At 49.1% G+C, this 27375-nt stretch overlaps 1 protein-coding gene across 10 annotated transcripts in view; it reads right to left on the bottom strand.

Moving 5' to 3' along the window:
• The window catches only part of CADPS (calcium dependent secretion activator), a gene marked incomplete at its 5' end in the record, with an annotated part of 195724 nt that overhangs the window by 6394 nt on the left and 161955 nt on the right, over positions 1-27375 (bottom strand). For 5 of the 10 annotated variants that reach the window (XM_082768149.1, XM_082768153.1, XM_082768148.1 and 2 more), the window contains 5 exons: positions 13069-13176; positions 15971-16003; positions 20141-20224; positions 21264-21338; positions 26392-26539. In XM_082768149.1, coding sequence (XP_082624275.1) covers positions 13069-13176; positions 15971-16003; positions 20141-20224; positions 21264-21338; positions 26392-26539 — 448 coding nt within the window. Of the gene's footprint in view, positions 1-10289; positions 10365-13068; positions 13177-15970; positions 16004-20140; positions 20225-21263; positions 21339-26391; positions 26540-27375 lie in introns of all 10 variants that reach the window. The other 5 variants (XM_082768147.1, XM_082768150.1, XM_082768151.1 and 2 more) reach the window with 2 other exon arrangements.

Here is a 27375-nt window from a genome sequence, read left to right as displayed (position 1 = left end):
CACCCACGGATAATCTGAACTCACTCAAAGGGCCCGGGGCAAGGGATAGCACAGCATGACCTGGGTAACAGCTGGGGAAATGCACACAAAGCACTTAGGATGGCATCAGAGCCCAGGAACAGTAAGCAGGCACCCTATTTGCACAGCTAGGGATGAAATTCCTCTTTGCTGCTGCTCACCTGGGGGGACGAGGTGGCCATGGGCAGCTGGGATGCTCCTGGACAGGCCTTAGAGGAGCAGAAGCACACCATGGGGCTGGGTTGAGGGCTGCCCATGCCATGCCCCAACCAGAGCCATAGGCTGGCTCATTCTTTTTTTCTTTTCTTTCTTTTTTTTTTTTTTTTTCCCTTTCCCCTTTCTTGAATGCAAATGCATGATCAATAAGTTGCTGAAATAGCAAGTTTATCTCTGAATATATAAATTGCAAAAATTGATATGAATAAATCTTCAAGTAACACACTGAGTGTGGCACATTTCAAAGAAAAAAAAAAAACACAAAACACCCAAAACCAAACCCACCAACAAAAAAAAAACCCCGTGCTGGGTTCCTGCGCTTTCCGGGAGGTGGTGTCATTACACATACCCAGGAACATCTGCAAACCCCCGTCTTCTTTGGTGCGAGCTGAATGGAAGCCTGACCTCCTGTTCCTTGCCATGAACCTGGAGTTCACACTCATATTTTCCATGTTACAGGAAGCCGCAGCTCACCCCAGGGGTGCTGCAAACAGAATCTCATAAGCCAGATGCAACACTGCTTCTTAAGGCACCTGAAGGAGCTGTGCTCTGCATTCAAAAGCTTACATACTAGTAGCTTAAGGTCACTTCAGCTTTTGTAAAGAGCGGGACAAAACCAGGAATGCTTATAGGGCTGGGTTGTCAGCAGGGTAGCAGAGGGATTACAAGGAACCTGTGACTCTGCCTCTTTCTGCCTTTACTGGTAGTTTTTTTGTGTGTGAACAAGTGCCATACAACAGATTGAGGCTGGTATAAAGGCCTGGGACTGTGCAAGAGCACCCCGCTGAGCCTCAGCTGTGCTTGCAATTAGCAATAGGCATGAAATGATTATTGTTGTGGTGGCTGATGGCAATCTGAAGTGACAAGTTTTATGGGGGAAGTTGTAGTAGGGATGTTCAGCAAGTTTCTGCAAACCATTAATCGAAGGCTGCTGCACGGTTTAGTCAAAGCTATTTTATGTCACTGCAAAGGTCTCCCAAGGATGCTGAAAGAATATTTTGCTGTTCTCAGTGCCTCGGAATGGAGTTTTTCTAGGTCAGGGATTCTTTACTGCCCTATTTAGTGTCAAAAATACCCATTTGCCTCAAATTAGCAGAAAGCTTGTAGTTAAGGGCTGGAGATTAGGCATACAAAATTACTCAGCAGGTGACTGCTGGGTGGATTTGGGGGTTGAGAAGTCTTTAAAACTGACTACAAGACATTATATACTTCTGACAAAAGAACATAGTAATCCTACCTGCTTGCTTTAACCACTGTTGTTTGTCTATTATGATGTGCTTTAATGCCCATAAGAGCAAAACTACTGGTGATACTACTCAATTACCATAGTAACTCTCCCCTGTGACCTCTCATTTCAGCCCTCGCTTTCCAACCAGAACCAATCCAAGCAGGGCAAATCTATTTAAAACTGTGACACACACGGCACAAGGGAACTCCGAACGCCGGCTGGCTCCCTCTCTTTGTCTGGGACACCGGCTTGTTTTGAAACGCTGAAAGGGAGCTTTGAAATGAAGCCTTGAATCCAAGGTGTTTCGAGGTACGCGGCTTGGTGCTGGGAGGCCGCCTCTGCTGCAGCCCCAGTCCGGCCAGCACGGGGCAGGGGGAGGAGAGAGAGATCTGTGTGATCCTATGGGCCTCATTTCCCCAAGGAAAGCTCAGTCTGCTCTCAGGCAAGAGCCCTTTCTCAAAGTGACTTGATGGGAAAAGAAAAAAAGTAAAGTAGAAGCCACCAAACCTCATGCCCCCAGCCCACAGGCCAGCAGTGTGGCTGGGACGTGTGGTGGGGCTGCACCTACAGCTGCTGGCACACGACAGCTCACCGAGCTGTGTCCATCCCGAGTCCAGGAGGCTCTGGGATCAAATCTAGGATTTGGTGATGTCCAGGGATCAGCTTAGCTTGCACACACGGTTGCCAGCTTTGCAGTGTCCTGTGTGCCTCACAGCCGAGCTGCTCTGGCAAGGTCTGCCCCTGTAGCATGTCCCCCGCTCACACTCAGCCTCGCTGGCACACACGGAGCTGCCCGCAGGCCTGACATCCAGAGCTCAGGCTGCTTGACAGCAGCACTGAAGGACCTCTCCTGTCCCTCTGGACTTGTGTGACCACCAGGGCTTTCCTCTCCACCTTCCCTCAATGGCTTTGAGGCAGTTGCAGTCATTGCAATCCTAAAAACCTGGGAATGACAGCAAGGAAGAAGTGCAGAGACTCCCGGCCAATAGTTTCCTCCTCCTTTCTTTAAAAAAGGAGAGGCCAAACCTCACCATACACTACAGAGCACACAATCCTGACTTGAGAGCCTCCCAAAAACTTGCTGAGATGCCACAAGAGGATGACAGCAGTGGCCAGCCCCGTGCTAACAAGGTCCGTGATGGCCCCACAGGCACAGCCCCGCGGCTCGGAGATGGGCACAGCCCTTCTGCCACGCGAGGAAGGAGGGAGAGGCACATTTCTCCCCGGCAAACATGTTTTCTGGATGGAAAGCTGAGACCTGCCCACACAGCGGTCCCTGCCACACTTGTTCATGAACTTCTCTTTCCACAGCTCAAGGAAAACCACGCTCTGCTCCGGGCATCGCTACACGCCGTCTGCGAGGAGACCCCTGAGCCTGCTCCTCCACGAGGCAGGCCAAAATTTTGGCTACAAAACCTCCTCCGGCACAGGGGACTGAACGAGCCCCACAGGCTCAGTGCATCCACCTGAGTCGCATCCTGCCCATGTTGGTAACAAACCAGGGACTGTCCTGACACGGAGGTGCTGAGGATTTGGCCCACTCTGCCACATCTTGTAGGGCCAAGGCTCAGGGACGCCACTGGGTGCACCCGGCCTTCCCCAAGCAAGGGCATCAGCACAGCCCTGCCGCGCTACGGGCACGAAGTTTGGCGGCACACAGCTAAACAGAAAATACGCCATGAGTTAATATCACGGGCATTGATCAGCTAGTCTTACAATTAATGCTTCCAATAAAAAAAAAAAAAAAAAAGCTCCCCCTTTTTATTCAACAGAATAAGAAATTAAACACTTGTGGGCTCATTCTAAAGAATGAATGAAATTGAATAAGCTACCTAGCACTTGAGATTCCCAGCGAGTGCTTGAATAGAGCAAACCTCCTGAGTTGAATGGATTGCCTTTTGGGACCAATTTGTCTCTTTTCACTCTTTATTCCTCCTTTTTTGCTGACAGATGTACAAAGGCGGAACTGCGCTGTGCAGCTTAGCTACATGCACCCACAGCAGCTGTCACTTTTGTCGAGCAAGTTAATCAAGCAAATGCCACCATATCCCACTTTCTATAAGGAACAACATGTTATAGACAGTAGTCTTGGGAGACGGGGAGGGAGGGAGAGAGACTTTATTTTAACTTTGAGTAGCTGTTTTTTTTTTTTTTTCCCCCTCTGTGTGTAAAAAAAAAAAAAAAAAAAAAAAAAAAGGCAGCCAAACCTGGTAGCACAAGCTGACACTTTTGTTTTCCCGGAGAACAAATATTTAATATGATTTTAACTCTAATTTGTACTACGGGGAGAGCTGTCCGGTTTTAATTAAATTTAAGGGACTTAGGGAACGCGGTTGAAAAAGAAATGGAAGCTTTTTGTTTGTGTTAACGCTTGTTGATAATAATATATTGATTGTCAATCGCTAAGCCCAAAAGATTAGTGGAGCAAATACTATTATCTGAATGCCACAAGTGAAGTGCGAGCTTCCCTTCCCTGCTTGTCCCTTTGTGCGGCAGTTTGAATCGCGGCTTGTTATTTATACATTTTCTTTGATAAAACCAACTTGTGTGGCTGATTTTTTTTTTTGAAACCCTGCCTCATTAAGTGCATAATGGCATTTACGTGTGGGGCTTTCTGCTTTTTAGCCCGTCAGGCTTAAGCTGATATTCCTCTCTCACGAGCGTGTTTCAAAACTTGGGATGCTCGCAAACAATCGGGGACGCAGCAATATTGCAGCTATCAGCTGCTCTCCTGCCACTGCCACGGGCTCCAAAAGAGCAGAACATTATCTGCAGGGCGTAAATAAACAAGCAGGTACCTTCCCGCTACACCTGACCATAACGGGGCTGCTCGCTGGGTAGTTTTTCTGTCGCAGGCAAGGCTTTAAGTGGGCACACTTTGGGAAGTGTGCCTTCCCGTGCCGCTCTGCCAAAGGCACAAAGCGCAGCCCCGAGAGGTCTGCTGGCAGCCCGCTCTGCTCCCTCGAATCCCCAGACTTCAGAAAGCATCTTTTCTTTCAGAAAATAAATCTAAGTTTTGGTAACAGACTGCGTCGTGCTGATTTAACGTCCCCGGAGGGTCTTTGGTGGGGTTTGTTTGGGCGCAGAACGCATAGGGCAGAAGGGTTTGGGGTACGTGAGCTCCCCAACACACTCTGGACCCGAGACCCCCAGGAGCAGATCCTCTCATCAGCACTGCTCTGGCACAGCTTGGCGTATGGGGGGCAAACGGGCCTCACGGGGGCAACATGCCTCCTATTTTCTGCGTCAAAGCTCCCTATATTAAACTCCACATTAAATTCTAGAGGTCTAGAAAAGTGCTAACAATTTAATTAAAATCCCTTGAAACCCCAGGATCTTAAAAAAAACCATATATATATATACACACACATACATTACTTTATTCTATTAAAACCTCATGGATGTGTCTGGAGTGCCCCAGGTCAGGAGCACACTGAGCTGTTACCGAAATAAACGGCTGTACATTTTTTCCAGCGTGACAGACTTCCACTCTGGCCCCGGATTTGTCGTGTCCCTGTACTGGTATCAGTACGGGCGCACGCAGCGTACTGAGCATCCGCCCAGCCCTGTGATTTCTGGATGCCTTTTACTCTATACTATATTTGTTAACCGTGAAATTTCATTCACATTGACAACGTAGCTATACGAGGGAGTTACAAAGTCAAAGGGGCTCGATATTAAAATAATCTGTAGTATTATTTAATAATGTCACAGTCCCAGCGTTGCATAATAGGGTTAAGCTGCTAGCCAGAGCGCCTCATCATCTGTCTAGGATGCAAATGGCATCACCGAATTACATTATCTTTTTTTTTTTCCCCTTTCTCTTCCCAAAAATAAACCACAAAAAAACTTTGAATCGCGTAAGAGCTCTGCCTTCAAACAGAGAAGAGAATTCAGAATGAAAGCAGACCCGGGCGCGCCGAAGTGCCGCACGCTTTTTGCAGTACATATGGTACCTGCGCTCACCCACTGCTCGGGGATGGCAGCCCCAGGCTGGCGCTTCACCCTCAGCTGGTGCCACGCCGGGTGCGAAGGGGCTCGGGCACGGCCGTGCCACGGGGGCCGGGGTGCGGGTCAGCCCCTCGTGGGTACGGCTTCAGACTGCACACAACTCATCCTGCGCGCTGTTTGCCGCCAATTTCTCCTCGCTCCTAACCCTGAAGCATTTTATTCCTTTCTGGGGAGGGAGAAAGAGGATGGGGCATCTGTGGTGCCAGCGGGACCAGGGAAACAAGCCCAGGGACGGCACCTCTCGAGCTCCCTGCACTCGGTGCCGCGCAGCACCAGGTAACCCCAGACGTGCTCTGCACAGCCACAACCCCACACACCCGGCTGGCTGAGGGGCTGCTTGCTCTGAACACCAGCACTTCACACAAGGTTCCCCCATGGCAGCTCTGCAGCCAGCCTGAGCTATCAAGGGACCAGCAGACAGCTGCAGCTGGGGATACATCGCCTTGTGCTTGCAGCGCCCAGCCCTCGGGCCCCGCATCACCCCCCTGCAGCAAGCGCCGCCTTTTGGGTGCTGTGTGACGCCCGTCCTGGCTACAGATATGAGATGGAGCAGCCTGCCTTCGGGGGTGTGCTCTTCCAGAGCAGCCCCGTGCCTGCATGCATAGGACCGGCTCTAAGGGGACCCACCTCCACCGGCTCCAGGTGTGGGGCTGGCACTGGGGTCCTTGGTTCCCCCTCTGCAGCAGTGTGACCCGCACTCGCCACAGAGCTGTCAGCCAAAACCCCAAACCTGCTGCTGTGCAGGACACTGCAGACCTCAGTTTTCCTAAATAAAAGAGCTTCTGCTGAAAAGTGTCAAAAGCAATGCAAAGCCACTTCTGTACGGATGCCTGTGCTCAAATACTTTTTTTAACCTGTAAAATATTCTCTGCTTATTTCCATTTTTCAAAAAAGAAATGAAGTTGACATGTTAAAATCCAGGTTTCTATATAAAGAAGCGCGGTATAACACCGTATCCACACAGTGTGCTGCTTTTTTTCTGTCCTGATTGCAGGGCCTTGGGAGTGCAATGCTATCCCTGTGCCGCTGCGTGCAGGGCTGATCAACAAGGTGCACTCCGGTCCTAAAATGGAGTATTTTAATTACACCTGTTATTAGGTCGAATCAGAAGCCGTCCCAAAGTGGGATGTGGGAAACTTCAGCTGGCTCCTTCACAGCCTGCAAACTCCCCAGAGCAGCAAGTGGCTGCTCGGGTATCTCAGCCCTGGAGGTTTTGTGGGCACAGGAGGGAGCAGCTCTGCTCCCGATGGAGGGGACCTGCTCCCTCCCTGAGCCTTTTTCTGGCAGCATAAGCCCTGGCTGAGGGTGAAACAGCACAGAAAAAGGGAAAAGCTGCAGATCAAGAGCAGCAAAGCGACCTGCAACAGCAACTAATCCCCCAGGCACTGCTGCCTGGTGCAGCAACAGCAGGGGCTGCGTGGGGCCGGGCTGCAGAGCGAGGAGACAGGAGCACGGGGCTGTTCGCGCTCCCCTGTATGCACAGCCGGTCCCTTTAGGCAAACGGATGGAGTATGCCTTCTCCCTGCAACACACCTCTTGCCCTAAATCTGCCTGGGGTACTCACTGCTAGGGGGGAGTAAATGCCCTTGTGCTCCGTGCCTGCCCCAACGCAAACAAGCCGAGCTCTCCGGCGCTCTGAAGTGCCGTGCGGATCATGCCAGCGAGCCTGTGCTGACCTCAGAGCAACGGAGCAATCAGTCTGCCTTCTTAGAATGATTAATGGAAAATCTCCTCTGGAAAAGAAATCAAATTAACTGTCTTCAACCAAATGTCTACTGGAACAGGAAAAGCTGTTCTGATAAAGACATTTAGGAGGAAAAAACCCTTACGAGCATTTAAAATCCAGTGACAGATCTAGGACTTATTTTATTAAGACTCCCCCCACAATAAATTACACAGAGCCTACTTAAAGGAGCACTTCATAAAGGAAATGCAGTGATGGGGATGTAGGAGAGGCCACTCGCAGCATGTGCCTGCTGCCAGGACGCTCTCGGATGGGACTGCACGGGACGAGGGCAATGCAGGCAATGGCCACACTCAGCTCTGCTCCACCAGGGACGGGGGAAGAAAAAGAGGCAGCCAGAGCAAAAGGTGCATGCTGTGCCTCCTCACGGCAAAGGGAGTTTGTCCCCCTCCCTGAAAATACACGGAAAATCGCCATCACAATTTCAGAGCCTTTTTAATTCCAGCAGCACAGGTACAGGTCCCTGCCGAGACCCTGCGCTTCCTCGAGATCCCTCTGCTAATTGTCTTCGTTTCACAACTCACTCAGGGGAAAGAAAAAAAAAAAAAAAAAGGCAAAAAACAGCGAAGAAGAAGAAATAGCTCAGTGGAGGCCATATCAGGATGGGAGTGGGAGAGAGTTAGTGCCCTAATGAGCAGTCGAGCTGCGTAGGAGGGAAGCGGGTTGTTGTCTGTCTCAGAAAGCGCCGAGCGCGGCTGCAGGCAGCTCTCAGATGAGAGCCGAGCCCAGCGCGCAGCCTGATATCCGTTCTTCCCCTGATCCTGCAACCCGTCCTCCTATGAGTAATCCTAACTCACAGTGAGTAGCTCCGCTGACTCACGGCCAGGCTTTTGGGCTCGAGGACGGGAAGGCGAAGGTGGGGCGAGAAGGGCGCTCTTCTGGCATGTGGCTGTGCAGCGCGAGGCTGATGCGCCGAATAAACGCCACGATCCTGCAAGCACTCCCTGAAGGAGCTGCCAAAATTCGAGCGGGTAACCCCGCTGAAGTCAAAGCTTCGATTTTAAGACCAGGCTAATGCCTGGCTGCCTGCACAGGGCTCGCTGGATTAACTGATGTAGCTGTCAGCCTGTGTTGGGTAATTTTCCTGGATGCTCAGGTGTGATAGCAGCCTCCAAACAGCGGGTACTGAAACGTGCTGAGCTGCTGTGAATCCTCCAGTGAAGCAGCGAGAGGTGCCCAGCCAGCTCCCCGGATATCTGTATAAGGATGCTGGTGAAGACTGAGACCCACGGGGCTCCCTGCATGCTCACAGCCTCTGACATTCCCAAGTCAGCTACCAGCAGACAGCCTCGAGCAGTGACTGCAGGACCAGTGCTCCTGCTGGGCTCTTGGCTGGGGAAAAGCAACTGAAAAGCACTGGATGTCACCCTGGGAAGTCACTGCTGCTGCCTGAACAACCCTGCTGAGCACAGCACCTGCCCGAGCCTCCACCTGAGCCCTAGGGGTGGGACCTGGCCAGCGCCCCGGCTGGATCCCACCGATGCCACCCCGACGCCGAGCTACAAAACCGCCTTCGTCTTGCAGACACAGAGGGACCTGCTTGCTTGTTTCATGCGAACTGCTCCGTCTGCTATCCCGGCTGTGACACAGACCTTCGAGGAAGCAGAACATACACAGTGACAGTGAAGTGGTAAAACCGCCTTCTGCAGAAAGCAGCGCGCTCGGCGCTGCAACTCCTGCCGCCTCCCCGGGCGGTAGCAGTGCTATCAGTGCGTGATTAAGTTCTTACCAGACTTTTTGGTAAAGGCAACCTCCCTGATCTGATAACTGCCAAGGACAAGCCAAATACGCAGGGTCAATCTATGCACGTTTAATCCCCAGCAGGCAGATTAAGTGTATAATTGACCCATATAATCCATGTATCATCTCCAGTGAAATGTTTTCTATGTCCGGTTTAGGCAGACGTGAGGCCCATAAGAAAGCTATCAGAGGCACAGAATTACCATGGCAGTGGATTTCATCAAAGTTGGAGATGGCTTTTTAATCACTGATCTCAGAGACTGCTAGATTTAAGCAGATGAACTGGCACTAAGCACATCTGTTTTAATCCTTATCTTCTACTCAGGCTGGTGTCTTCAAGAAGTACAAGGAGGAAAGAAATAAATTAATTTTTTTTTTTAGGTCCTTGCAATCTTAGGAGCTTCTCTGGGTGTTTTGATCTCTCATATCAAAAGCGTGTTTTTGTTTTTTTCGGTAAGATATTGAATTAATCATCAGAGAGAAAAATGCCATCTGCGCTATTTCGGGACTGCCTCGGGATGCTGGAATTCGCAGGATCTCGGGCAGCTCGCGCAGCGCTCGGTAGCCTTTTGCGTACACGATACTTGCCTGCGACTGGGTAGGAGCTATTCTGCTCTGGTTTACAGTAGTGTTTACCAATTTATCAGGAAGGAAGGTTGGCATTCACACTAGCTACTAGTCAGTCATTCACTCCCTGGATCACATATGTTCTGGCGGGCTGAAATCTATCCTGCGTGCACCTCAGGGCATGTGTAAAGACACACACACGTACGCACGTATAAATAACTTCTACTAAAGCGAGCCTTTAACAGTGAAACTCCTGCTGCTTTCAGCAAAAATTATGGATGCACAAACTCTGATCCTACCAAACATGAGTGCCCACAGGGAGCTGGATTTTGCAGGATTGGTCTGAAGACTCAAAATCCCTCTGCAGGCATTTTTCCAGGTTTAAAATACACCTGCCTGCCTCTGTCCGATCGTCCCTCCGAGCAGCCACATCCCGCATGTCAGCCCCCATCCTTCTGGGGAAAAAGGGATAAAATTGTGCTCTCCATCAGGCACTAAGGAGAGCTTGAGATCCGTCTGTGCCGCATGCAAAGCCTCGCAGTGGTTCAGATCACAAAGCACACAGACATGCACAGAACCACGGGGAAGGGACGCATGCCACGATGCTATTCTTAAACTCTTCTGTTACCAGTGCTCCGTACCAACGGGTCTTATTACAGTGTTTTAGCTTTAAATGTTATCAAATTAGTGAGCCAGGCCAAGTAAATAAGTCATGTTACTCTGCAGTAAACAGCACTGCCAAAAAGCTAGTTAGGTTTTGATTACCAGCAGAACTCCACGATCAATCTGTTCGTTCAATGATCCCAAGAATACAGATTTTTCAAAATTAAGATGATGACTCTATTTTGGGGGGATAAAAAAAAACAACAAAAACCAACAACCCTGACTAATTTGCAGAATTAAGAGGATTAACACACAGACCACACAAAAATACTACAATAATCTTCCCCAAACACTGTTATCCTCCAAAGGGCACAGTCCTGTACGGCAGGTGCAAAAAGGGGAAAGGGTGTGGGGAAGGAGACAGAGCTTCTGAGCTAAGAAATGCTATCAAATGCCAAAAGATATGCATTAACCCAGCTTCTGTTGGGAAATGGCCTGACGAGCACCCTGCAGCCTCTGCTGCGGGGAGGAAACAAAGAGGGGAAATGAATGGAAATGCTGAGCAGGGCTGCGGAGGGACATGGGGGATCGGGAATAACCCGGGACTGCAAACCCCATTGAGCACACAGGAGGCAACCTCACCCTGCACAACGCTGCCCTTCCACTACTCTAAGCTAAAAAAAAATCAGAAGTCTTTCCCAGAGGGCACAGAAAGGCGATTTAGCCCTACGCTGTGACCAGGGGAGCTGCCTGGAGCTGTTTACCTGCTGCTGGAGCACACCTTGCCAGAGGACATCCCGACAGGACTGACCTCCCAGCTGGGGTAAGCAGCACCACTGTGCTAAACCAGCTGGGGAGGTGCCCTCTGAAGTGCCAATAATCTCATTGCCTGGAGAAACTCCTCAGCTAAGAGGATTGCTCTGCAGCTACACAGGAAGGAGCGAGAACAACCCCGACACAAGAGTAATTCAGCATCCTAAATAGCATTTTTGGCCATTGCTCTGCTCTTTCTTATTCAAAAGATAGCTGGTGCCTAAAACCCCGTAGGGAAAGGAGACCAACAGAGCTTGAGGGCTCCTTGGCTGCATCCCCCTCCCTCCTACAAGCCAAGGGCCCCCAGCCTGCCCCGCTCGAGGGAGCACACTTTGTGGGCAAAACACCTGCAAAGAGGGAGGCTGGCAGCACCGGGTCCCACCTTGCCTTGTCTCACTCCAGGGAAATTTGTGGGCAGCAGGGAGGGAAGGGAAGATTTTGCACTTTTCGCTTTCCACCAAGGTAGCTGCTCTTTTTTTTTGTTGTTGTCAACCGTTAATTTGCTTAAAACGCGCCTTGGTAAAACTAAGGACTGATCAAACTGAAACCAATATTTGCGCTAATTACAGCTTTTGGAAAATCGGCAATAATGGCCCAAAGGGTATAAACACACCAACTGTGAATCACAGGAAACCGATGAGGGAAAAGGCAGTGTGGGCATTGAAAAGAACAGTCCAGATGAGCTCTGGAAATCGAACTGCTCGCGGAATAAATTTCCCCACAAACGAGCAGTGCACTCGCAGGCCCGCTGCAGATGGAAGCGACAGTCTTTTGTTTTGTGTTTTGTTTTGATTTTTTTTTTTTTTTTTGGTTTTTGTTCCTCCCCTTGCCTGCTCGATGGGTGATGTGCGGCTGGTGCTCAGCGCTGCAAACTCTCCCGAGAGGGGCCCGGGGAGGCAGCGGCGTGCTCCGTGCATGAATGAGGCGTTCTCAGTGGATATGGGTCATGCTAGTAGATGTACACAGTAAGATTATTTGACTCTAATTCATGCCACTTGATATAATGTGATAAAACATTTGACATGAGAGATAAGTTCCATTTTAATCCGATAGGGTGTGGGGGAAAGAAAGAGTGGGAATTAAGAAGGAGGAAGAGGTTTCCGAGGGAAAGGGGATGCGCAGAAAGAGAGGTTTTGAGTAAAAGAGGAGGTTGATTGGAAGGAAAGCAGCTTTCCCTACACACTGAGGAAGCAAACGAGCGAGTAGAGAAAGCGAGTCAGATTGTTACAGTGCCAGAGCCGGGAGCTGGAGATGGCACTGCCGAGAGATGAAAGGAAGGAGAGTGGGAACAGAAGCTGCTTCGAACAGAAATCGCTATATGGACAGATACCCTAAGAGAGACTGAGACACTAATGCTACAGGCTGGCCATTAGCAGAAAACCTTGGCTATAGAACAGCTACAAGGACAGAAAGGCTGTAACACAACAAGAGCAGCAGAAACAGATATACTGGTTAACATGCATCCAAATCCAAAACAAACGGGCAACACAGGTCACTGTTCTCCTAGAGTCCAATTCATTTATTTCATGCCAACAAAAGTAACTTTGGACCTTTAGGTCAGCCTCCTGCCACGCCATTTTCACCAAGGAGACCATGTTTGAACTTGACCTTTGGTGTCAGGCACCATCGCATGGACCTCTGGAAATGTGAAAGTCCATTCCTAACCAGCTCTGTTTTGGTTAGTTTTTTAAATTTACTATGCTTTAATTTGCTGTCAGTTTTGGAGTGCTTGTCAGTGACAAACATTGCAAAATGTGCAGAGGAGATGGTCCTCAGCAAATGCATCCGCCAGAAAACTGGCTGAGATTTTAACAACGAGAACAATGACCAAGATGTGTTGTTAACGAGAGATTTTCCACAAGCTTAAACATAGTGAGGGCTCTTTTAGAAGATGCTGTTCCCTTGAAATCCACGCACAGACAGACCAAGACACAGTACACTAGAGTAGAGATTTAAAGCAGGCAGAGAGCAGATACGAGCCTTAGTCAGAAAGAAAGGAAAGATTTATTTATTTTTTAAAGCTAAAACCAATAAATTTTCTCAAAATGTGACTTATCCTCCTGTCTTATTTTGTCACATTTTGGGTCTCTCCTGCTTGGTGTCCAAGGAGGAGAAGGCATTTACTTACATCAAATAACCTTTCTATATACATCTCCTCATTGACCTTATCACGCAGGACATCCTGAGAGTGGCGGACAAATGTCACATAGGCATCAGCAACATCCATCCCCGGCTTCTGCATGGGGGAGAGAAGAAGAAGAGAGAGAGAGAAACGTGAATACGCTGCAGGGGCAGCTCCTCCGTGTACCCTCAGCGCTGCTTCTCCTTTTCCTCCGTCTCTCTCCTGCCGCCCTCGTGCAATTCACCCCTTCCTTACCTGCCGTGGTGGGGATGGACACGGTGTGCCCCGCACAGCCCTGTGCCCAGCACAGGACCACGCAGAGACACTGTCTCCATCTCTTCTTTTGCCTAGAGTGCAGCAGTCAGAGCACAGCTCTCCCTCACCACGCCGATGCCAAGAAGCTCTCCTGCTACGCTCGGTGCCGCTGACCTAATCAGCCAAACAGCCGGGCTGCGGATCTGCTGCTTGCTCGTGGCACCTGCCACACACGAGCCCTCTGGGTTCTGAAGGCAGAAAGCCCAGAGCTGCCCTCACTTTTTTTCTCCCGAGGTGTGGGGATGTGAGCAGCAAGCAGCTGGCGCTGCAGGAGGCATGCCAAAATCCCACCGCTTCGCCTGCTCGGACCCTGCCTTCAGCTCACACTGCTGCTCTTAGGGAGAAATTGGGTAAATGTCAGGGATTTACGTCTACAGGAATGGTCAGGGCACTGCTAAATGCCAGGAATTCAGCTCTGCAAGATCCAGGGGATAGCAGCATTTCTGCACGGAAAGTGGGAACTGAGGCAGGCTGCGGGGAAAACACTTAAAAACAATTCCTGTTCGAGTTCGTATCGCCTGTTACATTGAAATCCAACTTACCTCAAAGGAAACCCATTAAAATACTGTAACTGGAGTCATTACAAGAGCTGCCACAAAATCTTAAATTTCCATGGCACGTTGTAAGTTTGTTAATAACTAGTGTCATTAGTTTCCATTACTGTGATTTACCTCAGATCACAGAGTTATCGTTTCTCTGCAAGATACGATTGTCAGCCGCTGCAAATTGAAGTTAGTTAACACATCTGTGTAATTTCCAGGGTGAAAATGAGGACAGTTTGGAAAGCAGTAGGAAGGGAGTTTTTTAATACAAAGCAAACAATTATCAAGCAAAGGGCCAGTGCTTGGCCCTTGGGAAGCTAGTAACATTTCTTAACACCTACTGAAACAATGACAAGGTATTAATTTGAAAAACAATGAGGACAACACAAATGTGGCAGTAGTCAAGTGTTACACTTTCAAGCAATTTTCAGCACACTGATCGTGCCCATTGCGAGGTGGCAGTGAAGGGATTGCTTTGTGTCAGGCAATCGCAGGAGTGCCTGGGGAATTAGATTTAGCTGGTGGGCATCTGCTCAGCCACACCGTATCCCCTCTTTCCTCTAAAACGGGAACCTAAAGCAGTGTGACACAGCTTGCCGGCTGTGGGGTCGCTTCTAGCAAAAGCCTGGGAGTTGTGCGGGGCCAGCTGCTGATTTCGTTAAAAGCAGCGTAAAAATTCAGGAGAGCAAGCGGCTGAAAGGCGCTGTCAGTGCGAGAGGGGCCACGTGGATTTGGCATCGTCTCCTGCGATAGCTGCATCAGAGGAGGCCACGTTTGGCACAAAAGTTCCTTAAAATAGCTGTTCTGTGCTCAGGCTCCTGCTGACAAAATATTTTAAAGTCACTCACACGACCAGGATATTCACCTAAAGGCTCTTCACGTTTTTCTAGGGTGAAAAATGAACTCTGAGCCTCCCTCTCTAACGCTCTCAGTAACTTGTTTGTGCTGCTCAGAGATATCTTTGCACTGGGACATTTCAAAGCGAACACTATCTCTCACTTTTCAAGAGTTTGCCTTCCACAGGCTGGACTAAAGGTATTTTGTGGGAAAAGTCTGTCTTGGGATAAAGGGATGGAAACACAGAGCGCAGATGACGCAGTCCATGATGCCCAATACATTTGTCAGGCTGTCATGTGGGAACATGCCGACCAATTGCATCCGCATTAAACGCCTGTACGTTACACGTACAGGTCACCAGACACAACTCAGCTACTCTTGATTTAAATTGCCCAGACTATCTGAATGCAGGATTCGGTGTGGGATATTAAGGACTACTCTTTTTTATTTGTAATTTATTTGTAATTGCCTCTCTGCCTGTAACTGTAACAGTAACTCCCTATTCCATCCAACACTCACATATTACATTTCAACTCCATTTAACTGTAAATTTCTGGCAAGTTAAGTGCTCTGTCTAAGGACATTAAGGGCTCTTTTCTCTGTGAATCAAGGTCTAATTAGAGGAGACGATGTACAATTTTCCTATACCAATTAGAGAAAAAAAAGGGGAAAAATTTCATTAACAATTTCCCAAACACATGTTGCTAACTCATCGCCATTTCCCGAAAGTAATGAAAAAGTCATTTTTCTGAGAGAGTAAAATAAACCAACAATTAGAAGAACAAAAATAAAATAGATTAGCTAATGTGTTAGATGTGTGTTGGCTCAGTTCTAACATGTCTGGACCTTTTTGTTTGGAAATTATTCTGTATTTGTACAAGTCCAAATGAAGAATTAACAGAATGAACTGCTCCTGTTTTTTTCTTTCTTTTTTTTTTTTTTTTTTTTTGATGTGATTCAAGCCAATTGCATAAATGTGGTACTTTTTTTGTCACCATCTGCAAATTATTGCCTTAAGAGCCTCGTAGGTCTCCGCAAGAGGGTAAGTGCTGATTATTAGCGTCATGGAGACATTCTTTCCAGTTCAAATGTTAGAAGTGCGAGGGCCCACGGTTCAATCTTGGCTGTTAATGCATAATGTGGGTTGCTACACATGCCATAAAACAAACCACGAAGCAAATTACTATGACAGAAGTTGTTTAAATTGCGCTTACGGGTACATCCACGTATTTGGAAGCAGCCTTCACCTGTAAAAGGAACAAGAACAGAGTTTCCACCGTCAGTACACTTTCAGGCTTTTCTTTAAACATCATCAGCAGCTTCTGCACCCGGACTCAGGGCAACATGGTGCTGAGTGGGGCAGAAAGGGCGACAAAAAGTACGTTTCCCATCTAAAAGAACAAGCAAGGGTGGTATTTTTGTTGTTGTTTTGGAGAGGTAACTTTGCTGCCGCTCAGGCTCTAATAGCAACAGATGATAGTGTGGGAGTTGCGCTTCTCCCTCTTCTCCTTAAGCGAGCGGGGGAAGACGGGGCTCGTCAGGAGACATCGCTGCTTGCTTCGGAGGCCTCCTTCCCCACCTAACGCCACGTGTCGCCCCGGCAGCCCGTGTCTGTCCCCTGGGGAGCCACAGGCCAAGGACCGCGGGGACGGCCCTACCAAGCACCCTAAGGACCACGCTTCCCTTTGAGGGCTGGCATCGGTGATGGGCTCAGGGCACCTGTGCTCATCTTGGCTTAAAGATGCTATTTTCGGGAGGGTACCAGGGTGGACGCAGCACACCGTGTGTCCTCACAAGCTCGTAATCCCCAAATTTACATGGTCTCTGCTTTGCCCCGGGGCAGGGCCCGCTGCCTGGCACGGAGGCAGGCGGCCCTGCCGCCAGGTCCAACTTTTCCAACTGAGCAGCTCCCAGCTGGCCAGAGAGACCCTTTTACCACTGCAGCATAAGGCACCGTGTCTAGAAAGTGTACGGCTGGGATTTTCCACAACGCTTCTGCTTTTAATTAGGGTAAGCGTTGCCGGCCATCTTTGTTTGGGTGTAAAAGCTCACCTGCTTTTAAATATTTCTAAAGCTACCATTAAAACAGCCTAAATATAACACGCACACAGTTGCATCTTGGGATGAATAAATTATGTGTCCCGAATGAGAGAATGAATGTATGTGTGAGACAGAATGTGAGAGTGGGTGGAAGTACTCATATGGTGTGTGTGGGGGGTGCATAATTAAGCACAATGAGGCGATACAAAAGACCAGACTGGTGGTAATTGCTGAGGTGAACGCTGCGAGCGTTCGCAGCGCCCGGGCTGGAGGAGCAGAGGGGAGGGCAGGAGGGCGGCGTGGTGCTGCCTGTGGGCACAAGGGGCCACAGGGGGACAGGGCAGGTCCCCAGACACACGTTCAAGAAGCAAATGACAAAATCGATGCTGAGCCTCAGCTCCCCGTGAAGAAGAGGCGCATGTCTCGCCTCCAGGTACCCCCGTGCCCAGCTGGCTGGATGCCTCACCCTGGTGCTGCATTTATCCTCAAAACTCCTCGCCAGGCATTGAAGTGCTGTCCTTGCTCCTGCAAAGTGGGGGCAGAGCAGCCCTGTCCTCCCTGCATGAAGGAGCCCGGCCAGCGGTGCCAGCTCTGCACCCGCTGCCCCCGAAGGAAGGAGCTCCTTCCCTCCCGGAGAGCACTGAGAGCACTGAAGCTCTGCAGCCTCAGCACCTCAAGTCCAGGACCACGTTCGGGGCAAGCCACACAGCCCACAGCAGGCGTCCTCAAGCATCAGTGTGCAAACACCACGGCTGGACCCTCACTTGCCCAGCTCCTGCAAGGGGAAACCAGGAACCCGAGCGCTTTGGGTCCAGCTCGGTGCCACTGCCTCTTCTTCCCCCAAGCCACCAGGCAACAAGAATAACTCAGGCAACTTCCTGCCATCTCCCCCCACTCCACCCACAAAAAAACTGAGCTTCTTCTCCTGCCCACTCCCCTTTAATCAGAATAATTACTTGTTTTTCTTTAAACTCAGATTTGGCTACATTCAGTGAAATTTCCAAACTGCCGGATGTTGTGTGATTTTTGCTAGGCTGCCGTTTTTCACAAATTATGTGACTTTGCCATGAAACGTCTCAGTTTACCATACAAATTTCGTGCAGAACAAAAATAAGATCTTTTACTTCTGTCTCCCTCGGGTAATATGCAGTCTTTAGTTTTAATTACCGTAGGTGTAATTCTCCGCCTACAGAGGCCATCCAGATTAAAGGGAATTTTAGCAGCTGTCATTCCTGTGACTCAGTGGAGCTTCACATGCAGACACCCATCCAGGGCCTGGGCTGCTGCTGCTGAGATGCACTTAAATGTAGCAACAAACAGAAAAAAAAAAAAAAGTCTGGCCAAATTTAGAAGGGTATTTTCCTCCCAAAGTGCTCTGCAAGGAGAAGTGGCTAGTGAGAATTTATTAGGACAACAGATGCATTAATTTTATCTCGAATTTCGAGGCAGGAATTGGAAATGAGGATAGCCTACTAGGTGATAAAACTGTCTGTCACAAGACCCCCGATTACATGTCACTTGCCGAGAGCCTGGAAAACATGCGATGAAAGAAGTCGGTAGAAGGGGGTGGGAGACTAATGCTTTCTAGATCTCGGAGGCTTGGACCATAACACTTTGTTGTATTTGTTCAGACAGGGAAAACGTGGGAGGTGGTGCAAGCATGCTGTAACAAGAGAGAATTTCTCTATTTATCGCTGCAAAGACTAAACACAGCGAGTCGCATTACTCCTGCAGGGAACGGTGCTGCTCAGCAGAGGCTTTCTAAGCCCGGCACTGAATGTTTTTTGGGGCTGTTCCTCAGCCTCCTCCTGCCCAGTGCATCCCAGCTGCCCTCCCAGCATACACTGGGACCAAGCAAGAGATGTCCCTTGCCTGGCAAGCAGCAGCCCTGCTCCTCTGCAGTGCGCCATGGCCTCTTGCAGGGGTGAGGGCTCAGCACTGTGCAGAGAGGGCAGGGCATCCTACAGCTCACCCAAGCAGGAAAATGTGGTAAATACCGTGCCCAAGAGGGAGGATGAGTGACCCCCATGCACCCACACCCTGCCTCCTCAGGGGTGCTCAGAGCCTGACACAAGTTTTGCAACTGAAGGGAGCAGCACGGGGCCATGTACACAGCAGGACACAGTGGGAGCAGTGCAGCAGCAGCCGAGGAACAGCTTGGCTTCACCAAGAAGGAAGGGCTGCACATCACTGCCTGCCTGGGCTGATGCTGGTATTTCCGATGCCTGAAAAGCTGCCACCTCCACGTCCCCTGCTGCTGGCACTCGGGCACCTCCTAACTCCCCATGGCAGCCACCCCAAGGCCTGCCCCAAACGCCCAGGTGGCAATGCTGGGGTTATCCTGCAGAGGGGCTGTGCTGTGGGTTTGTGTGGGATCCCTCCCCTGCCTCTTGCTCTGGGAACAAAGTGCCTCCAGCACAGCTGAGCATCTGGGGTGCTTAGCTGGAACCCAGCACCCGTGGCAGGGCAGGTACGCAGCCAGAGCCTGTGCGCAAAGTTTCTTGCCTCGGCTGGAAAGTCTTCTGACGTCTATCTTCACCACCCCTGCTTCCAAAAGGATGCCACAGAACTGCCTCACACCCATCAGAAAGCAGCCAAGAGCAGCCCAAGAACAACAGAAAACTACAAGGAGGTATGAGAACTTCTGAGGGTGATTTTGGAAATCCCTTCGAGCTTGCAGAGCAGCACCTTCTGCCCCCTGCCTGGTCTCTGAATGAGTGAGCACACGACAAGGCTGCACGTGTGAGGCCAGGCCAGTCAACGAGGGTTTTAATGCAGCTTTCCAAGCAACCCCAGACCCATGCATTTGGGTGCTCACCTCTTTGTGAGCCCAGATGAAAGAAGTCGGGCCTGCAAACAGGTGCTCTGGTAAATTCTGGGGCATTCATTTTCAGAAGGCCTCTGGAAATCAGCTGCTGCGTGTTTGTCCTAAGAAACTGTCAGAAATACTTTCCGGAATACAGCTCAGATTGCTAAACTAGGGGAATTGGATTTGGAGTTGGAATTGGATGGGAGTGTAGTATTTTTTCTTCACCTTCATATGCTTCCTCAATAGGATAAACTCCACCAGCCTGAGTGATGACTGACCACAGCTTTACACCGTGCTACAATACGATAGCCTATGCTTCTTAGGTGTCTGAGTACTGTGTATCTGTAAGCAGGGTGTTTGCTTGTTTGTGTGGGGGTTACAGTGTCCAAATATCATAGAATAGCAGAATTATTATTATTATGTAGCTTCTCTAGTCCTGGGAGAGCAGGAGATTATAACTCAGAAAAAAAAAATAAAAAAAATAAAAAAAATAAAAAAAAAACAACAAAGAAAGGAAGATATGGTCTGTACTTACAGTAAATGACAGGAAAGAAGAAAACAAAGTTCCTTCATCGTATCTAGACAGTTTGGCCAGGACTCCTTCCAAAATGGTGACAAACTATGAACACAAAAAACACTGCAATTATTTTTAGTAATTGAACAAGGGTATAAAAACCAGCCTTGGCTTCAGGGAAGTGGAGCTCTCGGCATTGCCAGAGGAAGGGACAACGTGCACCCAGCAGGCTGGGGAGCGGGGAGAAAGGAGCACTGCCTTTTGGGTGCTATGGGGTGCAGTGCCCTCGGAGTCTGGGGTGATGCTGGGGTAGGGAGGTGGGTGCAGGGGGTGAGGGAGCCAGCACGGCCCCTCCAGTGGGGGAAGCCGGTGGTCCTTGCTCCAGCACGCAGTGTCAAGCACGCAGCTCGCTGGGTATTCTCGCAGAAGAATTGAACTGGCATATGTTGGCAGAGTATGTTTAAAGGTCTCCACTGTATAATAGGGATGACTTGTTCTCAGAAAGTTTGAAACTATAGGAAAAAACACCCCACCATCCTTCTCCCTACCTCCCAGCTCCCCGTGTGTTAGCACAACACACCAGACCTACACAACACCCCTTGGGAAATGCTGGCAGCTGAACTAGAGGAGCTGAGTCTGATAAAAAAAAAAAACACACAACAATTTCCAAACAATTAAACCTGACATTTGGGAATGTACTTCCCACTACTGTCGCCTCTAAATTAATTTCTTAAGACGAGCATATGGTGATCTTGAGCAAGACAAGCTATTTTGTCCGCGCAACCTTCGGCGTAGGAGGGGTGACCACCTCTGAGCGCCACCCCAATGTCTACGCAGCCGCGCTTTGTAGTGCCACCCCACTGCAGCGGGGTGATGCTGGCCACGGGGTTGTACCCCACAAGCATAAACCCCGTTCCTCAGAACCACTTCTGGCCCAGTTTGTCAATCCTGCTAACAGCGTACTGCATCGCATGCAGTTCCTAATCATCAAAGAGTCACCATGAAAGAACGGGGGGATGTATGATCTTTCCTGTGAGAAACGAGAAGCCAATTCACCATCTTAATGTGTCACATTTTAATGGAAACGCACGTATTAAAAAAGCAATGTTAACAGTGAATCACTTCACCTGAAGCTGAAGGTTACCTTTGCCACTAGGAGTGTTATCATTTCTTTGACGGTTTCCTCAATTAGTTCGTCTATTTTTGAATGGTACTGGTGCTAAAGAAAAATAAAAGGAGAGGCGGAGGAAAATATTAGCATTGATCACAGGCGAGAGCTCTATGGTTGTCAGCCTCTTCTCTTGGCAAACTACGCTGTGCAATAGTATTAATCTGAAGAATTACACAGCTCGTTACTGTGTGCTCCACCACAGTGGCTGGCGATTACTTACACTCACAGGAGAGCCCTCGAATTCGGGAGAATCCTCCATCAGTTGGTGGAGTGTGGGCAAACCCTGCCCTTCTTCTGCGTGCTTGTGGCTCCAGGAGCCACAGCCACACACCGGAGGGGAGGCTTTTGCCATGCCTGAGAGCAAGCCCCAGGATGCTACAGATCCTCAAGTCCACACAGCCTTTTGGAAAGGGAGCAGAGAGCATTTTCTGCACTGGGGGAGTTTGCAGTGGGCTGAACCCCTGGGGAAGGCGCTCTGCACTTCCAGTCTGCTTCAGCAGAGCACCCAGAGGTGCGTTACGCATCGGGTTCGGCGGGCACACGGTTAAAATTAAGCACGTGTTCAAATGCTTTGCTCAGTGGCTATAAAAAAGATCTTAAAGAAACCCAGCAGACTCGGATCGGTCTTTTTCCTTGTGCAGAAGATGGCAGCCAGCACAGCCCCGAGCCCTGCACATTAGCAGGCACCACGGCACGCGCTCAGCACCGCTAAGCACCGCCGCTGCCTGCAGCAGCAGCATCGCTTCTGTCTGCAACCCAGTCTCTGCACATGCCAAACCCTCCTTAGCTTGGGAGCTCTGATGCAATCAGCTGCAATATGGCTAGAATAGGTACTAAAATACAGTCTTCTACTAATTTAGAAAAGACCTGTTTCCAATACAAGATTTAATTAGTGAAAACATACAGTATATTCTTATTTTCAATGGACTGAGAAAATACTGATTATGACTGCTTTCCAACACAAAACATTTGATTTTTCAGTCAAACATTTCAAGCACTGGTGCTAGTCACTATATTCATTACCACTTGGCATTAATATTGTTTTAAAATGTTAACATCAAATCACATTGAAAGAGACAAATCTGCTTTAAATACTAATCAGACTTTGGGAACGAAGACTGCGAGGGCTTTACAAATGCTAGACGTTGGTCTCGGTGTCTGATCAGCAGTCTGAGCTGCTCTCTGGTTTCTTTTTTTTTCCTACGACAACAGCACATTAACACAGGAATTAGGAACAAAGAAAAAAAAGTCGGACACACTTACCCACTCTTTAGCAAACTTTTCAGATGATTGGGGACAGAAATAAAGAGGAAAGTGCGAAAGACAGGAAAAAGAAAATATGAAGATAAACAATAAATAAAACAAAATCTTAAAGAAAATGGGGGACCTTTTAAATGTGGCTATGATAACAACAGCATCACGCACAGAAACAATAAGCAGGGGGAAATGAAACGTGATCAAAACCTCCTCTCACTGTAACGTCAGAGCTGGCTGCCTGTAGTATGTGCAGCAAGGAACATGGGGAAGGGGCAGGATGTTAGCTACCTGCTGGCAGACCCCTGAGGCTTTCTCTTACTTTGAAGGGGAAGGAGCCAGGTGGGTCCTACAGCAGGGCAGGGGCATGTGGTGCTGCCCCCACGTCCCCATGGGGCAGGACAGGAGTCCCTCTGGCCAGGCATGCAAACCAACAATGTTTGCTTTTGGAGATCCCCTTTCCATGTCCTGCTCTGCAGGTCCAGACGTATACGAGTGCCTTGCAGCAACCCCAGTTGTCTGTGGCTGAGCTTGTTAATGTAGGGTCAGGCCTCATCAGCTTCCAGATTGACCTGGCACAGCGGGAGATGTGGCCCTCGGGTGAAAGTGATGGGTAACTCCTGGATATGGGGGGAGCCACCAACGTCCTCAGCACACAGGGCCAGCACTTCCTAAGGAAGATGATGAAGGAGCTGCACACATTGGGGTTGTCATCCCCATGGGGTTTTCCTTCTGCAGCTACATTTGCTGTGCGTGTGGGAGACCTTGGACTTGGCTAATTCCCTTCCCTGGGAAGCAGGCAGCGGGCAGGCAGATTGGGAAGACAAGGAGGAGAGGAAGAAAAAAGCAGGGCAGCTGAGGGGCTGCTGGGGCTCCGGGATGGAGGAGAGAAACGCAGGAGGGATGGGAGAGGCTGCGAGGTGGCTGCACAGCCAGGACGGCCTGGCAGCGCACACACTTTTGGAGATGGTTGCCCATTGTAAAGGACAATTTATGGAATCCAGAGCAAAATTCCCCTGACTCAATATCAAGTTTCGTATTTTCCTCCAAAAGAATGCTTAATTCATTAGAGGGCATTGCCAACTGGGGTTTTTACATTGGATAAACCATGAGTTTTAACACAAAAATAGCTAGGTACATGCAAAACAGAGCATGAAACGCCTTCACCAATGCGTTTTCACTTAAAAGCTTGTTTAAAAAGCAAGTAAGGGCACTGATGGAATAAGCAGGCATCTCTGAGAGCAGGAGAGGCCCTGTGCAAGCACCACAGTGGTGTCTGCAGGGCTCTGACCGCACCTTCCCACCAGGGTGCAAAACCCCTGGGGCAGCCCCGGGGCTGGGGACCCTGCGGGGTATGGCCTGGGTGGCCCCAGCTCCACGCCCTGGGGAAAAGCAGTCCCTGCCAGGATGGGGCTGGGAGGACAGTGGGGTGAAAAATGGTGCCCGGGAAAGCGTTCAGAGCTGGCTGGCTCCAAAACTAGCGGTTCTAGCAGCTCCCTCTGCGTCCCCTCGGAAAACGCCCGGGGTTAAAGATCGCGGAGCCGGGTTGCTTCGCTCGGCGCAGCAACCGCTGCTGGTGGAGTTCATCGCAGCTTTCTATTAGCTCGATTATTACAATCCCTAATCAGTGCACTACAATGATTCAACTTGACTTTATGTGATGAGTATCTTGCCTTGTCATGTAACAGATTGTGTGTACGTTGTATTTCTCTAAGGACCATCTGACCTTAGATATTAAATAGAAACATACTAGACCAACTGAGAAACATTTAATACATACATTTATCCCCTTAGATGTATTAAAAATTCAGAGGAAAAATAAATATTTAAGATGGTAAAGTATGTTTACCAAATGTTTTAACAGCTGCCTTTAGAGACAACGAAATGGAAATGAAATGATGGGTGTTTGTTTCACAGGGTACTGCTCTCAAAATGCATTCAAGTGTCTGCTGAAGTGCGTGGAGCCGAAGGTAGGCTTCGGAGAAAGGCCGCGGGGTGGGAGGGAGTCCCCGGGAGCGAGGTCAGATGATGCGCCAAGTTTGTCTTTGCCCACGTACAGCACTGACAGGGAGAAAAATCAGGGGCTCGTTTCCCATCCAAATGTCATCCTCGGCACGGTCTGGGCAAACTGTGATGTGGGAACGGCGCCGCGGACAATTTTAGCCCTTTTTGCTGCTTTTGAACTCCCTGCAAAGGGACCTCGCCTTGCGGGAGCGTGGCTGCGGATGGTGCTGGGTGAAGGGGTGCAAGGTGCGCAGCAGCCCTGGGGACACGGGCTGCTGGCTGCGGCTCTGATGGGGGCTCCTGATGGTAAGGAGCATCCCTGCCTTACATCCCTGCCTCACAACCCTGTCTCTCATCTGTCTGCTGTCGATCTGTGCCATCGTTTCCACTGGGACTGGAAGAGTTGGGGTGGCATTTTGTCCTTCTGGCTGTAGGGAGAGCTCTGCTCCTGTACCACGACCCCCCAGCCCCCAGCCTGAGCATCTCATGGCATGAGCGAACGGAGGGGGAGGTAGAAACACTCATTAAAACGAAGAAAAGAAAAAGGGAGGGTGTATAAAATGCTGCAGCTCTAAACGGTAACTTATGCACCGATAATTTACATCTGCTTTGCAACTCTATTAGTTCAGTTATCTGTTAAAATCCTCGTGCCCCAACAAGTGCTGCTTGCCACTGGAGCTGCGCTCGCTCAGGGCTGCTGTACCAAACACCTCCTGGAAGCAGCCCAGGCAGATTTGCAGAGACGAGCGCTCAGCCCTGGCACAACTGAGATGTGCCCGTGCTGCTGCCCGCTCTCCTTGTGCTCGCCCCCCAACTGTGTGCACAGTGACCGATGCTCAAAATTTGGAGGAAGCTACGGGAACCACCGAGCACCACACGTTAGCAAGGGAAGATGCAGCGAGTGCCTGGACACACGATTTATAGAGCTAACATCAGCCTCCTGCCATCCTAATACTTAACCTGGTGATTTTCTGAATGCAACAAGCTTGCTCTGTCACAATACTGCAGTTGGTTTGATCTCCAAAACGCCACCGTAAATAAAGCAAACCAGTAACTTGCAAGGGCTGACTGTAAAACCTGACCACTCAAAGTTGTACGAGAGGGCTTACCTAGGAAATGCTGATAAGCAGCAGGATAGGAGAGCCAGACAGTATTTGTGAATTTATTCTAGGCTGGTTTATGAATATTTAATTTGGCTTTGAGCCACTATAACAAAATGATCATTATGATGCATTTAATCAAATCCAATTTAGCGTGTCTTTCTAATTCACAGAAACTTCAACCTGCAGCTATGGCTTCAGAAGAAAAACTAGAGCAGTGGTTAATTAAACCAGGTTTGTTGTGGGGAAACTTGAGTTATGAAGAACCTGGAAAGCCAGGATCATCAGGCTTGCTGATTTTAGCCCATATTCGAGGAAGTCGAATTTCAATCTACTTTTGTAAGTCTTTTCTTTTCCTTACAAGAATCTCAGCAACAACTTGGCACTTCTGTTTTCCGTGTTTGTCTCCAGAAAACAGTCATACACAAGAAGTCTGTTGCCTACACCTGGCTCCAAAATGTGGTTAATGACTTATATGTGGTCAGTACCCATCAAACAAGCTCTAGAGGTACCTTATGCACACCACAGCCCTTGCAAAAAATCTCTCCTTAGTGGCTGGGATTCTGAATGTTCATATTCGTTGGGTTTATTTGAGAGCAACACCCTGCATATTCATCTGCACGCTCTATATGGAAGGCTAAATCCACAAGTGCTAACATGCCTCTTAACTTAGCACAGAGCAAGATAGGAAATTTCATTACATTGCCTTTAAAAGCTGTGAAAGGAAGAACCTGCATTTTTACCTCTTGGCCCATTTCCATGCTGCAAAGCTTTGTTGACTGAGCTTTGGCATCTACCATGACATTAAACATGGTGCATATTGATTGAGGGACTCGGAAATCTGTTGATCGGCTGGTTTTTTGCAGTTTTACTTCAAACGCAATCCTGGTTCTGTTAAGGGAAGTAGAAAAAGATGCTTCAGTTACTTTTTAAAATACTGAAGCTAATAATAATGTGAAACACACGGCTCCGAAGAGTTCAACAAAACAGAAAGCTGAGTGCTACTGGGAGCGTTCCAGTACAATTGTTACAAACGTGCTCTTACTAAAAATGATTCCCCAGTTTAAAAAGAAACGCGCTCCCCAGAGTACACACTATTTATAAAGTGTGCAACGGTTTCAGAGAAACTATGACTTTCTCGTGCTTGATAAACAGTGTGATGATGTTGCAAACAGCAGTGTCAATGTACACCTATAATTTGGTTGCATTAGCTGATCTGTAACCACAGGCAAACAGCAAGGCTGGTGTGTTCAAGGGAGCTCCTATTACTCCCTAAAACCCACTACAAAAGCCAGGAACTCCTTCATTGCTCCACTGAAAGGACACCAGATCATTGTGGGTTTAGGTCTGCACAACTTTCTTTGCTTGCCAAAACTTTCTGATTGTCTCGTAAGCTCTCAGGAGTGGTTTGTCCAAGGCACACACACTCCTCACAGTACATCTGCACCACGTGCACACATGCAATCGTGCATGGGTGAACACACACATTGCACGAGCCCACACAGAGCTTTTTTGGAGCAAAGGCTACAGAATGTGATCCTGTGTAGTATTTATAATACTGAGATGTTTGTAACTCCAGCATTGGGAAGCCTTGCAGATCAGTGGGCACTGCCTTGCCTTTCTCTTGAGCCCCTCTGCAGATTCCTGAGGTACTTCTCTAACCTAACCTAGCACAGAACAATTATCACATCCGACAGAACCCGCCAACAAATTAACATAGGAGCTTC

This window comes from Aythya marila (genome assembly GCF_965140915.1).
Source record: "Aythya marila genome assembly, chromosome: 10".
Lineage (NCBI taxonomy): Eukaryota > Metazoa > Chordata > Aves > Anseriformes > Anatidae > Aythya > Aythya marila.
This window is presented reverse-complemented; position numbering and strand designations above follow the sequence as displayed.